At 44.7% G+C, this 13,507-nt stretch overlaps 1 protein-coding gene across 1 annotated transcript in view; it reads left to right on the forward strand.

Moving 5' to 3' along the window:
* Positions 1-13,507, forward strand: part of LAMC1 (laminin subunit gamma 1) — a 133,141-nt gene that overhangs the window by 97,918 nt on the left and 21,716 nt on the right. Inside the window, exons 2-9 of the mRNA XM_048860693.2 lie at positions 2,004-2,308; positions 3,054-3,184; positions 3,842-4,008; positions 7,170-7,358; positions 10,584-10,701; positions 10,854-10,952; positions 11,063-11,199; positions 13,321-13,443. Coding sequence (XP_048716650.1) covers positions 2,004-2,308; positions 3,054-3,184; positions 3,842-4,008; positions 7,170-7,358; positions 10,584-10,701; positions 10,854-10,952; positions 11,063-11,199; positions 13,321-13,443 — 1,269 coding nt within the window. The remainder of the gene's footprint in view (positions 1-2,003; positions 2,309-3,053; positions 3,185-3,841; positions 4,009-7,169; positions 7,359-10,583; positions 10,702-10,853; positions 10,953-11,062; positions 11,200-13,320; positions 13,444-13,507) is intronic.

Below are 13,507 nucleotides of genomic sequence, written 5' to 3' on the forward strand. Positions count from 1 at the left end.
AAAAGAGTGAGGAGTGATTAACTAGAACGTAATTCTTAAATATGCAAGACTCATAAACACACTGTGACAGAGCTTCTATATCCGAGGTGGGCAAACTACGGCCCGCGGGACCGTTCTGCCCAGCCCTTGAGCTTTCGGTCAGGGAGGCTGTCCCCCCATCCCTGCTGTCCCCCCTTCCCCGCAGCCTCAGCTCGCTGCGCCACCAGCGTTCTGGCGCTCCGCTCCTGCCAGGGAGTGCAGTGGCATGGCCGCAAGCTCCTGCTGCTCTGAGCGGCATAGTAAGGGGGTGAAGGGGTTGGATAAGGGGCAGGGGGGTAGTCAGGGGACAGGGAGCAGGGGGTGGTTGGATGGGGCGGTCAGAGGGTGGGGAGCGGGGCGGGGGTTTGGATAGGGAGTGGGGTCCCAGGGTGTGGTTAGGGGCAGGGGTTCCAGGGGGAGGGGGCAGTCAGGGGTCAAGGAGCAGGGGGGGGTTGGATGGGTTGGGAGTTCTGAGGGGGGCAGTCAGGGCGCGTGAAGTGGGAGGGAGCCGATAAGGGACAGGAGCCAGGCTGTTTGGGGAGGAACAGCCTTCCCTACCCGGCCTTCCATACAGTTTCACAACCCTGATGTGGCCCGGGCCAAAAAGTTTGCCCACCCCTGTTCTGTATCTTACATACAGTAGGCCTAGGTTGTTTGCATGAGACACAGGCAGACACTGTACAGTGAATCTATGGCTTTTTGAATCTGCATCATAGTTCTGCGCATGTTCTCAGGCAGCTGATCTGCAGGACGCTGTCATCCTGTTGTGCTGTAAGGACACTTGCCCATACTGATGTGAAAGTACCCCCAGAATACACTAAACTCTGAACTATTTCAGTTGCAAAGGAGTCAGTAAGTCCTGTCTCCTACTTACCTGTACTATAGACAATTATGTCACTAGACTCTGATGCCTCACTGTGATGTGGCTCACCATACAGAGAGTTCCATACTGGGCTGGGACAGCATAGCTTTTGGAAAACTCTATAGATAACTTGTGGCACCTTAGAGACTAACCAATTTATTTTTGCATAAGCTTTCGTGAGCTACAGCTCACTTCATCGGATGGCTTTAAGGTGCCACAAGTACTCCTTTTCTTTTTGCGAATACAGACTAACACGGCTGTTACTCTGAAATCTATAGATAACGCACTTCTGCAACAATATCCCATTCATACTCAGATTAACTCTCATCTCTTTATAAGTGAGACTTTTCTGTAGGCATAAGTTGCTATGTTATCTTTCAACACTGCATCACCACCATTTTAGGGAACAGATGAAGGTATTTTTAAAAAATTCCTCTTATTCCTTGCAAGGTTTGAAGGTTTTGAAGGACTGAAGCACTAATGCACTGCTTTGTAACTGTCTGATTTGTGTGGCCTGTGCTGTACAGGAGCGTACTTCTGGGAACAATGTTGAAAGTATTGACACCCTCTTTTCTAAGAAAAATAAATTTTCCCTTTCCCCAAAGCTCCTGAGTTCTAAGAGTTAATAGATTTCACAGAGATGGGTTTTGTGAACCAGTTGTTCTCTAGGGACTAAGGAGAATTTGTCAGTGATGAGTTTGGGATTCATAACAAGAAAACATTCTGGTTCTTATGATCTACAAAATTAAGATATAGTTAATCTTGAGAAATTAGATTTTTTTTAAGCAGATTTTGTTGCAGTTCTTCAAGCCCCCTGAAAACAAATGTGAATGTTGCTCAGCCTTGGTAACTAGCAGTGTATGCCTGTGTAGAGGTCACATGAGTTTTAAGGTCAGTGGAATATAGAAATTACATAAATGTTTAGAAGTGCAACACAAAGCTGTCAAACAAATGGAACTGATGTCCATCACAGAACTGCTTTGGTGACACTTGAACTTGCCTTTTTGTGTGTTCTGCCAGTTTGAGCTCAGAGGTCAGGTTTTCACCTGGGCTTTGTCATACATTTTATAATGTGTTACTTGTTGTGAACTATGCCGACAAGGTTGATTTGTTTTGTCCGCAGGAAAGGCCTTTGACATCACATATGTGCGCCTGAAGTTTCACACCAGCCGGCCTGAGAGCTTTGCCATCTACAAACGTACCAGGGAAGATGGGCCGTGGGTGCCTTACCAGTACTACAGTGGCTCCTGTGAGAACACATATCAGAAATTAAACCGAGGCTTTATCCGGACTGGGGAGGATGAACAGCAGGCACTCTGCACGGATGAGTTCAGTGACATCTCTCCGCTCACAGGTGGCAATGTGGCTTTTTCAACACTGGAGGGGCGTCCCAGTGCCTACAATTTTGACAACAGTGCTGTGTTACAGGTATGCGGGTAGGAATTGGATAAGAGGCAGGGAAGCCCTTTATTATCTGTGCACTATGGAAACCTATTAGAAATTAAATCCATATCTCTGATATACTGGTAGGCTTAGCAAATGGATACAGCGGACCGTCCAGCATTTCAGAGATAATGGAGGAAAATAGATTGATATTAGAAACTGAATACTTGCCTCATCTGTATGTATATTCTGAGTATACTTCAAAAAAAAAATGCTGTTTTTCTCCCTCTGCCTCTCCCACCCAAATGTGTGTGTCTGTGCGTTTTTGTCTAGAGGTGTTTGGCTGCAAATTTAATATACACAAGATTTGTTTTCCATTCTTGTTGGGCTGTTTTGCACGGGAACTGCTGTTCATTAGATTTGTGCAGTTTTGCAAGTGCACACACTTGCATCTTGTTCTTTCTTTGCTGAAGATATTTTCTTTACTGTTACTTCTTAGCACATAGCAGTAAAGGCATGAGAAGACTGGAGAAAGCACATAAAGTTAGTAAAGGAGCTTGGAAAATGTATTTGAATGGGGTTTGCAAGAAAACCTAGAGGGAATGGCAAAACTTTTAGGGCAGGCTCTCAGGAGATGGAGAGAAAATATTGGGTGGGCGTCCTGAGTGACTTCTGGCACCAACCCTATTTTTATGTGAATGTTAGTGCTAATGACGAGAACGCTATAGTGCATTTGAGCTTTGCATTGGTGGTTTGAGTCTCATTTTGGTGGGGGTTTTATCTCCGTTAGGAATGGGTGACGGCTACTGACATCCGAGTGACCCTCAATCGTCTGAACACCTTTGGAGATGAAGTTTTCAATGATCCAAAAGTTCTCAAGTCCTATTATTATGCAATTTCTGATTTTGCTGTGGGTGGCAGGTGAGTAAATCATTCCTAATAAAAAGCCATACTCAGTACTGTCATAGTGCTTTAATCATTAGACTGCTTTAAGGACATTAATTATACTTAGTCACATTGAGATATGCTAAAGCAGAAGCACAGTAAAATGTGTTTTATGAAGCCTGTAATTACTCCTAACCAAAACTGTATCTAAATGCTTGAAAGAGCCATTTCACTTATGTCAAACGTAAATAGCTATAACATGGGAACTTTATCCTGTTAGAAATCCACACAACACTCCCTCCTAGATCTTAGACTTTGTCTGTATGACCATTGCTGATTGTAAACTGTAAGTAGACAAAATTGAAACTAAATAGATTTAATGTTAATATTAAAAATGAACTCACACGATGTAATACTTGTGGTGTTGGGCATTTTCATATTTAATTGACTTAAAAGCCTCCATTTTTTTATATGCCACAGAATTTCAGATCTGCCGTAGAAACCAGAGTAGTCCTTGCCACAAAACTTAAGTCAAGTTTTCCACAAAAGTTCTTCCATATTTAAGGAAAGTGGCCAGACTCCAGAGAGTCTTCAGTCTCTGGGATATCAGCCTGCTGTGTGTGTGACCTGGACCTGGGGAGCTTAAGACATATCATGTCTGAAGTCAATACATTCATTTCTCCTGTTCTGCAGGTGCAAGTGCAATGGCCATGCAAGTGAGTGTGTGAAGAATGACTTTGGGAAGCTGTCATGTAACTGCAAACACAACACTTTTGGGGAAGACTGCGAGAAGTGCCTTCCCTTCTACAATGACCGGCCATGGAGAAGAGCAACAGCAGAGAGTGCCAGTGAATGTTTGTGTAAGTGGCTTTGTACAAGAAAAATCTTTCTGTGGTATGTTCCACCACCTCTACCATCAGGCAGATGGCAGCCAAGCACAAAAAGTCTTTTTAATATCCCTTTCCCTTCCTCCTGGCAAGTCCCAATTTCTTCTTTACTCTGTCAGATTCTGTCCACACTAGAATCCACATTTTAAACAGTGTGCAAACACTTTTATATCTGTGTGTGTTTGCATGGCAGCTCCATGTAGTTACAGCGCATGATGGGTGGGATTTTCAAAAGCACGTAAGTGACTTAGGAGCATAAGTGTCTCATTGACTTTCCCTGGAGCTGTCATGGATCCATGGGGTCTGGTCTATGCCACAGCCTGTAACCAGCCCCTTGGAGTGACCTTTTTTAGTGTGCCGAACCCCAGGGGTTCATGCAGTTCCACAGGGGCACATCCATGGCCTCCAAGACTGGACCTTCAGGCACCTTCGATCCCTGTCTCTCCATGGCTCCTTGCAGTGAACTCAGCCAAACCAGACTCCTGTGGGAGGCTTGTGCTGTACCCCTTCAGGGCGCAATGCTCTCTGCATATTTGCAGTGACACCAGGCAGCCTCTGCAAAACAGAGTAGGATTTATTAGTCACCTGGCATAGAGAATCTGAAGGTCCTTAGGTCAGCAAAGAGAGGCAAAGGTTAAGCCATAGTCCATCCTGGCCAAGCCAGTGCAAAAAGTCTGCCAAGCTGCTGTGGACTCCCATTTCTGGCTCTGGCTCTTCGACAGTTCAAGGTGAGAGCTGCTGAGTCCCGCCAAAAGCCAGCTCTTAACCCTGCATTCTGACACCTCTTGGTCTATTGTTCTCGAGCTGGAGCCCCTGCTCTGCTTCCCTGCCAAGAAGTGGGAGAAAACCTCCTTCCTCTGGGTTGTTGCTCGCTAGATGTCAATGTCTTGGCCATTGGGGTTTCCCATTGTCTTTTTCCAGATTCTGTAGTGATATAGGTTAGTTTCAGCAGGCCCAGCCAGTTCCTTAATGACACATTCATTCCACTCCAGACAGTGACATGACACAAACAGCCATGTCTCCTGTTCTGCCCCAAGAGCAGATTTAACCCCTTTTTCACCCACTGTGTAGCAAGGCAAAGTGTGGGGGAAACTGAGGCACGCATCAACATTATAAAAATATTACAGAAAATTCTCCCTTCGTCACTGGGACTTGTGCGTGTAAGTCACTTAGCCACTTTTGAAAGTCTTGCCTGTTACATTTGGAAACCACCCAGTCTGCACATAATGTAGCTTCCATTAAACATTTGAATGATGTGGAAGTTTGTAGCAAAGCCCAATCACAGTGAAATCCCAAACTTCCAGAGAAAAAGGACCAGACTCACAGGGTCTCCCTCTTGTTTTGGGACAAAGCTAAAACTTATTAGACACCTCATTTGGTTATCAAGAATGTAGTGGAAATGTAATGTAGGACCCCAAGGGCCTTATGTGACAGAACCCATTAATGCAGGTGTGTTGTTGCCATTTATTATTTATATTGTGGCACCAGGTTGGGTGCCCAGTAAGGATTTGGGTATCATCGTGTTAGGTGCTATGCAAACAAGTTAGGTCCCTGCCTCAGTCTAGTATAAAATATAGTAAATGCAATTGGCTGAGCACACCTAGAGTAGAACTGACCCAGCAACTTGTTTAAAGAGGTTGGGACTTTGTTTTAGGGATGCATTTGAGTCCTAGCCATGGGGAGTCTCTCTTCTGAAAAAAATGGATAGTTTTCAGTCCTGCATGGCATCCTGGTTCAACATAAGTTATCTTACACGAACAAAGATTTTTGTGCCATTTTTCCTCAGGAGGACCCAAAGAAATATGCCCAAGTGTCTCATGGTTCTTAATGAACACAGTAATGACGTAGCTCTGAACTCCATTAACATGAAGCAGAAGATTGCTTAGCTTCTGGAAATAGGGTGCAGAATGATATCTGAAGGCTGAGTCCTGTGCTTATCAGTAGAAATACTTCACAGAATTACTAGAAACTCCCATCTGAACTCCCCCAGTATCACTGACAGATCTCTAACAAGGGGTGTGTTTATAGAAGAACACCTACTGGAGAATAGAATTGCTTCATGTAGTAGTTGCACACCACAAAATTATAGAGAAATAGGATTGTTTCTGGTGTGCAGTATACTGCAGGTCCTAATGAATGCAGTGGCCTTTTAACTGAAGAGTTCAGTTAGTATTCAGTGACCTCTTCCCTTTGCAGTCAGTTCTTGATCTCCAGAATATACTCAGACTTCATCCCGGTCCAGGCTATTGCAGAGGTGCAGTGGTTTTAATGTATCTCTCTTAAAAGCAAGCCAGTTTATTTGTGTGGTCTTCTGTTAGGAGCTATTGCTCCTCGTAGTTTACTTACGGGGGTGGAGGGTGGAAGACTTTCAGACAGGAACCTTCTTCCTGTCTGACCGTGTATGAGTATTAAAAGGTCCCAGCTGTTGATATAAGTCCTGTGACTTCAGTTGACAGCCCAATGAAACCAATGTCTTGTCTACCTCACTCCCTAGACATAGAAATCTCTCTGCATGAGAGGGAGAAGAAACTTTTCTCACAGGCCTTTCTGGAAGGCTTGTGTCACTGTTATCGTCTCTCACTGTTTTGCATGCCTGAAACAGCATTATTGTGTGGGAAGGCAGCAGGAAGGGTGGAAAGCTGTAGCCCAGCTGGCAAGGGAGCAGCATGGAACTCTAGTATTCCTTCTGACATACGTAGAAAGCAGTGTTTTTTCAACAGAGCGTTTGTTAAGACTAGCTTCTTCCACCTAGCAGAGGGAAGGAAAACACATACTTCTGGCCCATGCTGCTGTTTTCATTGATTGGAATGGCAAGAGCAGAGTTGTTTAGATTCCATCTGTCTTTGCTGATTAAGTCTGTGTGTACCAGCAGTACCTACATCCCTATCACACACTAACAGAACCTCTCTGACTCTTTGACATCTGCTTTTTTTTCACCCCAGACTAATTTCTAACTCATTTTGTTTTTGTTGCATTGCACTCTGATATAATAATCATGTACATCTTCTCCCAGACCAATCACTCTTCGACTGACTTTCTACACCTTGTTTCTGGGGCAGGTCTAGTATTGTAGGTGAGAGTAGGATACCTTCTTATGGAAATGAACTGATTTAACCTTGTGCCTTTTCCCACAGCCTGTAACTGCAATGGGCGGTCACGGGAGTGTTACTTTGATGCTGAACTGTACCGCTCCACGGGCCATGGTGGTCGCTGCATTGGCTGCTTGGATAACACTGATGGTGCCAACTGTGAAAGGTGCCGGGAGAACTTCTATCGCCTTGGAAGTGATGAAGGATGTCTACCGTGTAACTGTAACGCTGTTGGTAAGTCAGGATGCAGAATCTTCTCTCCTGTAAACTTTAAAAAAAAAAAAAAAAAAAAGTTTGCACAAGTTATAGTATTTCAACTTAAAATTGTTAAGTAACGTGCTCCTTGCTTCAAGGAAAATGCACAGCAGCCAGGTTCATAGACTTTAAGCAGATACTCTGCATATACAATAGTTCCTTTTCAAATGCATTCTAGAAGGGTTTTTTCTGTGTATTATAACATGCTACAGTGATGGGCAAGGCCCTGGACACACCCAGTAGGTGGAACTTTGGAGCTGTTGCAGTCCCGCAGAATTTTTTCAAATCGTCTAGGTATCCAAAAGCAGCAGTTTGAATACCTTGTTTTATTAAAGGGTGAATGAAGTAAGACATTTGTGGTGGTGTATCTAAGCACCATAGAATGTGAACCAAACAAACTTAAAAAAAAAATCTTTTAAAGGAAAGCCAAAATACTCTGCTGGATTCTTCTTCTTTTTTTTAAAAGAAAAAGTTTTTGTCATAAGAACAAATCTAATAGTCAAGCAAATTACCTGACCTGTATAGGGATCAGTCCCACAAGTAATAAGAGGAATGGGGAAAACAAAAAGGTAGTGGAAGCTAAGGTAAGAGCTGATAATCCAAAATAGACCAGCTGAAATAAATTAGGCCTGGCACAGTCGTCCGTCCGTGGTCCCGCCCCTCCCCCCCCAGCTGCCTTGAGAGCATGTTGCAAGCATTATCTCCCTATGAACTCCAGAAGGGAAGTTCCACCTTCAAAAAACTTTTGACCAAGAAAGGCATGCCCATGCCATTTTCTTCCCTGCCTTCACCCCCAAACTCTCCCTGGGCCTTATGTTAAGATCAAGTCAGGCCAACTGTAAATGCCAAGTAGGGACTTGGGAAGAGAGGTAATTGATCAGGTACGTAGCGGCAAATTACAAAGGTCTTTATAACTTAATACTAAGCCCTTGACTTGTAGCCCAGGGTATGCTCACATCCAGTGTGTATTAAAAGTGTGGGGAGTTGATTTAGGATGATATTTTTATCTACGTAATGTTTTATAAACAATTATAGACGGGATCACACAGGGAGTTTGAACTTTGACTGTATATGAGAGAGATTTTTTGAGTCCTTCACTCTTAATGATTCAGTCTGGTTTAATCCTCTTATAATTGTTTCACTTACTGTTACACACAGCCTTTTAGTGCAGCCTGAAGTGGAAGGCAGAAACCATTCCTTTTTATACCTAAAAAGTTGCGTTATCTTACATATTTGTTCACTTACTAGCCCTGAGAACACTGACATTTTCCAGACTGCTAGCCAAACAAATGCCTGGGAGAAACCATTCTCTCTTCAAAGAGTTAAAGAAGCTGAGTAAACTGTGCCTTCAGGACCAAACTCAGGGAGCAAGTTTGTGTCGCTTTCACAAGGGGGGAAAAAAGGTCAAAATTTTCATTCAGATGCAATTTTATAAAACTCAGCTTAAGACAATTCCTTGCTACAAACGTGAGGCTTGCTTTGGAGTCTGTTAGAGGCAGAGGTGAAAGTAAGCCTGTACGCCCCGGTACAGCGTACCAGCAAGAGCCGCTGCACCGTACTGGGGCAGCCCGGCTTCCCCAGGGGGCAATTTAAAGAGCCTGGGGCGCTCCCAGCAGTGGCTGGAGCCCCAGGCCCTTTAAATTGCTTCCAGAGCCCTGCTGCTGGAGCCCTAGGGTAGCGGCTGCAGGGCTCCGGGGGCTATTTAAAGGGCGGGGGTGGTAGAAGCAGGGGAGCCCTGGGCCCTTTAAACAGCCCCCAGAGCCCTAGGGTGGGGGGGGCTCCAGGGGCTATTTAAAGGTCCAGGGCTCCAGCTGTCTCTGCCGCCCCGGTCCTTTAAATAGCCGCTGAAGCCCCGCCGCTTCCCCAGGGCTCCGGGGGCTATTTAAAGGGCCCGCGGCTCCCCTGCTTCTACCTGGGGAAGCGGCGGGGCTCCAGCGGCTATTTAAAGGGCCGGAGCAGTAGAAGAGGGGAGCCCTGGGCCCTTTAAATAGCCCCCAGAGTCCCGGGCTGCTGCTGCTGCTGCTACCCAGGTGGTGGTGGGGGGCACTTACATTACAGGGTGGGCTGAGGCTGGCTCTGACCCCTTCAACCCCGCCCCTTCTGGGGTCCAGAGCTGGCAAGTCATTCGACTTACTGTCACCCCTGGTTAGGGGTCATGTGTTCCTCTACCAAACCTCCTCGATACTATTTGGGTTAGCATTCAAAGTCTATCAGTGTGATGTATAGCGGTTTCTTAGCATTTAAATTCTACCAGTATGACGTGTGGCATGTGAGCTATGTGAGGCCAAGTGCTCCTTCTCAGTACTCTTGTCATCTGGCCTCCTGATAGGGAGGAGAAGAAGTTTGAGCTATTCCAGCACTGTGTCCTTTAGGAGCTCACTCCTTGACCACAGACAGCAAAAGAGAAGGCTGACCTGGCCAAGAACAGCCCATGCTCAGGAGCCTATCTTGCAATACAGGAAAGTTGGGGAGAGCCCAGGCTGGCTGAAAAAGGGAAACCTACATGTAGACAGTCTAACCCCAAGCATGGGCTAGGAGAGGGGGCCTATTGGGTATTATCTGTGTGAGAGCTAGCAGCACTTGTAGACTTGGTGGGGCTTGAGAAGGCAGAGAAGTGGGAGTACCAAGGAAGAAAATCTGTGTGTGAGGGGAACTGATCAGGGGGTACCTAGGCAAAGGGGGAAATGAAGATGATTGGGGTGCAGAGAAGAGACTTGGGAAAAGGAGGGTGGGGAAAAGAAGACTGCGAGTGCTGTACTGAGGGAAGGATAATGAGACTGCATGGGATAAACTGGAGATGCAGAGATAACAGTGAGAATGGAAGAGACAGAAGGTAGAAAACCCAATGGAAAGGAGCAAAAATGGTACAAGGAGAAAATGAGAATAGAAGTGGGAAATGGGAGAGAGGGAAGGGGAAGCTAAACAAGTGCAAGGTCAGTACAGCTTTATTATGGATGCACAGATGTAACAATATCATTTGAGTGATGTCATGGGGGATGCACATTTATGAACAGTCATGTAAATCAGATGCTGCCCTTAGGCTCTTGGCAAGTTTTCATTCTAGACCTTAGAGTGACACATCACTGTTCTTCTGTTCCCTCTCCCTGCATTTCCCCCAAAGCTCTCTTAGCACACAGTTTGATCTGCAACAGCTAATGTAATCACACGCTCTGTTAAAGTTCCCTTTTTTTCCTGTTCCCATAGGCTCTCTCAGCACTCAGTGTGATAACTACGGCCGGTGCAGCTGCAAACCAGGTGTGATGGGAGATAAATGTGACCGATGCCAGCCCGGGTTCCACTCCCTCTCAGAGGCTGGGTGCAGGTAAAGGATTCTTTTCCTATAGTTAAAGTAGAAAGTGAAGGAGCTACTGCTCAAGAGGGGAGTGTGTGAATTTTCCTGTAAACTTTCTTCTCTTCTGGTTTCTGTACACAGTTCTCAGTGGGTTTCTTTCTCCTCTCCACTGTCTCCATCAGGCTATGTTCATGCAATCCTGCTGGTAGCACAGATGACTGCAGTATTGAAACAGGGCGATGTACCTGCAAGGACAATGTGGAGGGATTCCACTGTGAGAGGTGACTTGCCCTTTCAATAGCTGTGTTGCATATGTCTCAGGAGTGTTCTTGGTCACTGTGTGTTTTGAAAAAAGATGAAGAAATAACTTCTTACTCCTGCCCATTTTTAGATGTAAACCTGGATTTTTCAATCTGGATCCAGCCAATCTGAGAGGCTGCACCCCTTGCTTCTGTTTTGGTCACTCCTCGGTCTGCACCAATGCCGTTGGCTACAGTATCTACAGCATCATCTCCAACTTCCAGACTGGTAAAGAGATATCTTCCTTTGACTTCAAGGCTGTGCTATGGACTTCAATCTAAAAATTAACTCTTTCCTTCTGCTCCTCTTCCCCTTTCCCTGTGCTGGGTTACTGTTGCCAAAGCATTCAAACTGTAGGTACCTAAATATGTAGCATCACTTTCGGAAGTGCTGAGTACCTACAATACACATTAAAGTCCATAGGAGTTGCAGGTGCTCAGCATCTTCAAACATCAAGCAATTTTTATTTAGGTGGCCAAATATGGGTTTATGTGCATGACTTTAGGCATCTAGATTTGAAATGTTTTAATGTATATGTGTACTGAGGATGTAAACACTTCTCTCTCTACTTAATGCCGGCAGCTAGGAGAAGGCATTTGCTCAATTTGAAAACCTAGCCAAAAGTTTGGGCTTGTAAACCTTATAATGTAACAACTCTTGGGTTTTGAGTTCAGTGTGGTTTTGGCAAAATGTGGCTTCTGGCTGCTTCCTGTTGTTTTCGTTGGTAGACCTAAAATCAGGGCAAGACCCACTTTTTGTACAATCTCTTTTTGCTTTCATGCAGCAGTAAGCTGTATGGGCTCCTATGCAGCTTGGAAATCACGTTTCTTAATTAAATTTCCTCTGGAAAACACAGTTTTATGGAAGCCTGAACTTCAAAATAGGAAAGTCTCTACAAATTTCACAAAACCCCGGATATTTGCATGTTCTCCCTACTTAGTATTACGTTTTTTTAAAAACTCTGCTCTTTGAAAGTTAGAGAAAATGGTGGGCATAACGTGCGTGAAGTTAGTACTTTGTATGTTCTGGGTTTTAACTGGTAACGTAGCAGTTTCTCTTTGTCAGAGGGTGGAAACGCTTCCTAAAGCGTGTTTGCACCAGTGCATAAAATGTAAGCTAGATATTCCCTGGGCGACACGATTGTGTTTCATGCGTGATATGGTATCTGTGACTGGTTTGGTCACAGAGACCCCCTTGGACTGTCACCTGATGTGCTGAAATTACCTCTGAGCCCATTTCCCCTGCCATCTTGGGACTCCAGAACCCTACCTTTTTGAGCCAGATATGCTAGTCTGCTGCAACACAGACCAAGGTCTGGGCCACACCCCCAAAGCTGCAGGCTTTAACCAAAAACTGCTCAGCAAGTCACCTATCTCCAGCACCCAGACACCCAGCTCCCAATGGGATCCAAACCCCAAATAAATCCATTTTACTCTGTGTAAAGCTTATACAGGGTAAACTCATAAATTGTCTGCCCTCTATAACACTGATAGAGAGATATGCACAGCTGTCTGCTCCCCCAGGTATTAATCACTTACTCTACAATAAACAAAAGTGATTTCATTAAGTATAAAAAGTAGGATTTAAGTGGTTCCAAGTAATAACAGACAGAACAAAGTAAGTTACCAAGCAAAATAAAACAAAACACGCAAGTCTAAGTCTAACACATTTAAGAAACTGAATACAGGTAAATCTCACCCTCGCCTTATTTTCCAATAAGCTTCTTTCACAGACTAGACTCCTTCTTAGTCTTGTCAGTTCCGGCTCAGGTGCTAACTAGGGGATTTCTCATGACTTCCAGCCCCCTTTGTTCTGTTCCACCCCCTTTTATAGCTTTGGCACAAGGCGGGAATCTTTTGTCTCTCTTGGTCCCTACCCCTCCTTCTAAATGGAAAAGCACCAGGTTTAGGATGGATTCCAGTACCAGGTGACATGCTCACATGTCCCGTGGGACCCCAAGCCTCCGTTCTTTCCAGCCTGACTCTCACTCGAATACAGGAAGGCTTACAAGTAAACAGAGCCATTTACGACCAATTGTTCTAGTTAATGGGAGCCATCAAGATCCTAAGCCACCATTAATGGCCCACACTTTGCATAATTACAATAGGACCTCAGAGTAATACTTCATATTTCTAGTTTGATACAAGAATGATACATTCATACAAATAGGATGAACACACTCTGTAGATTATAAGCTTTGTAATGATACCTTACAAGAGACCTTTTGCATGAAGCATATTCCAGTTACATTATATTCACGCTTGTAAACACATTTTCGTAAAACATATGGAGTGCAATGTCACAGTATATACCTCATGGAGCATTTCCCCTTATAAATCTTTATTTCAGGGGAGGAAGAGTGGCGTGCTGAACAGCGAGATGGCTCTGAAATTTTACTCCAGTGGAGTGTGGAAACCCAGGACATCTCTGTTATCTCAGACAGCTATTTCCCTATCTATTTCATTGCACCTGGTAAGTAGAGTCAGAGACGAGGATCTCTCTAAAAATTCACCATGTTACCATATAGTAAATGTTG

The sequence above is a fragment of the Caretta caretta genome, chromosome 8 (genome assembly GCF_965140235.1).
Source record: "Caretta caretta isolate rCarCar2 chromosome 8, rCarCar1.hap1, whole genome shotgun sequence".
Classification (NCBI taxonomy): Eukaryota; Metazoa; Chordata; order Testudines; family Cheloniidae; genus Caretta; species Caretta caretta.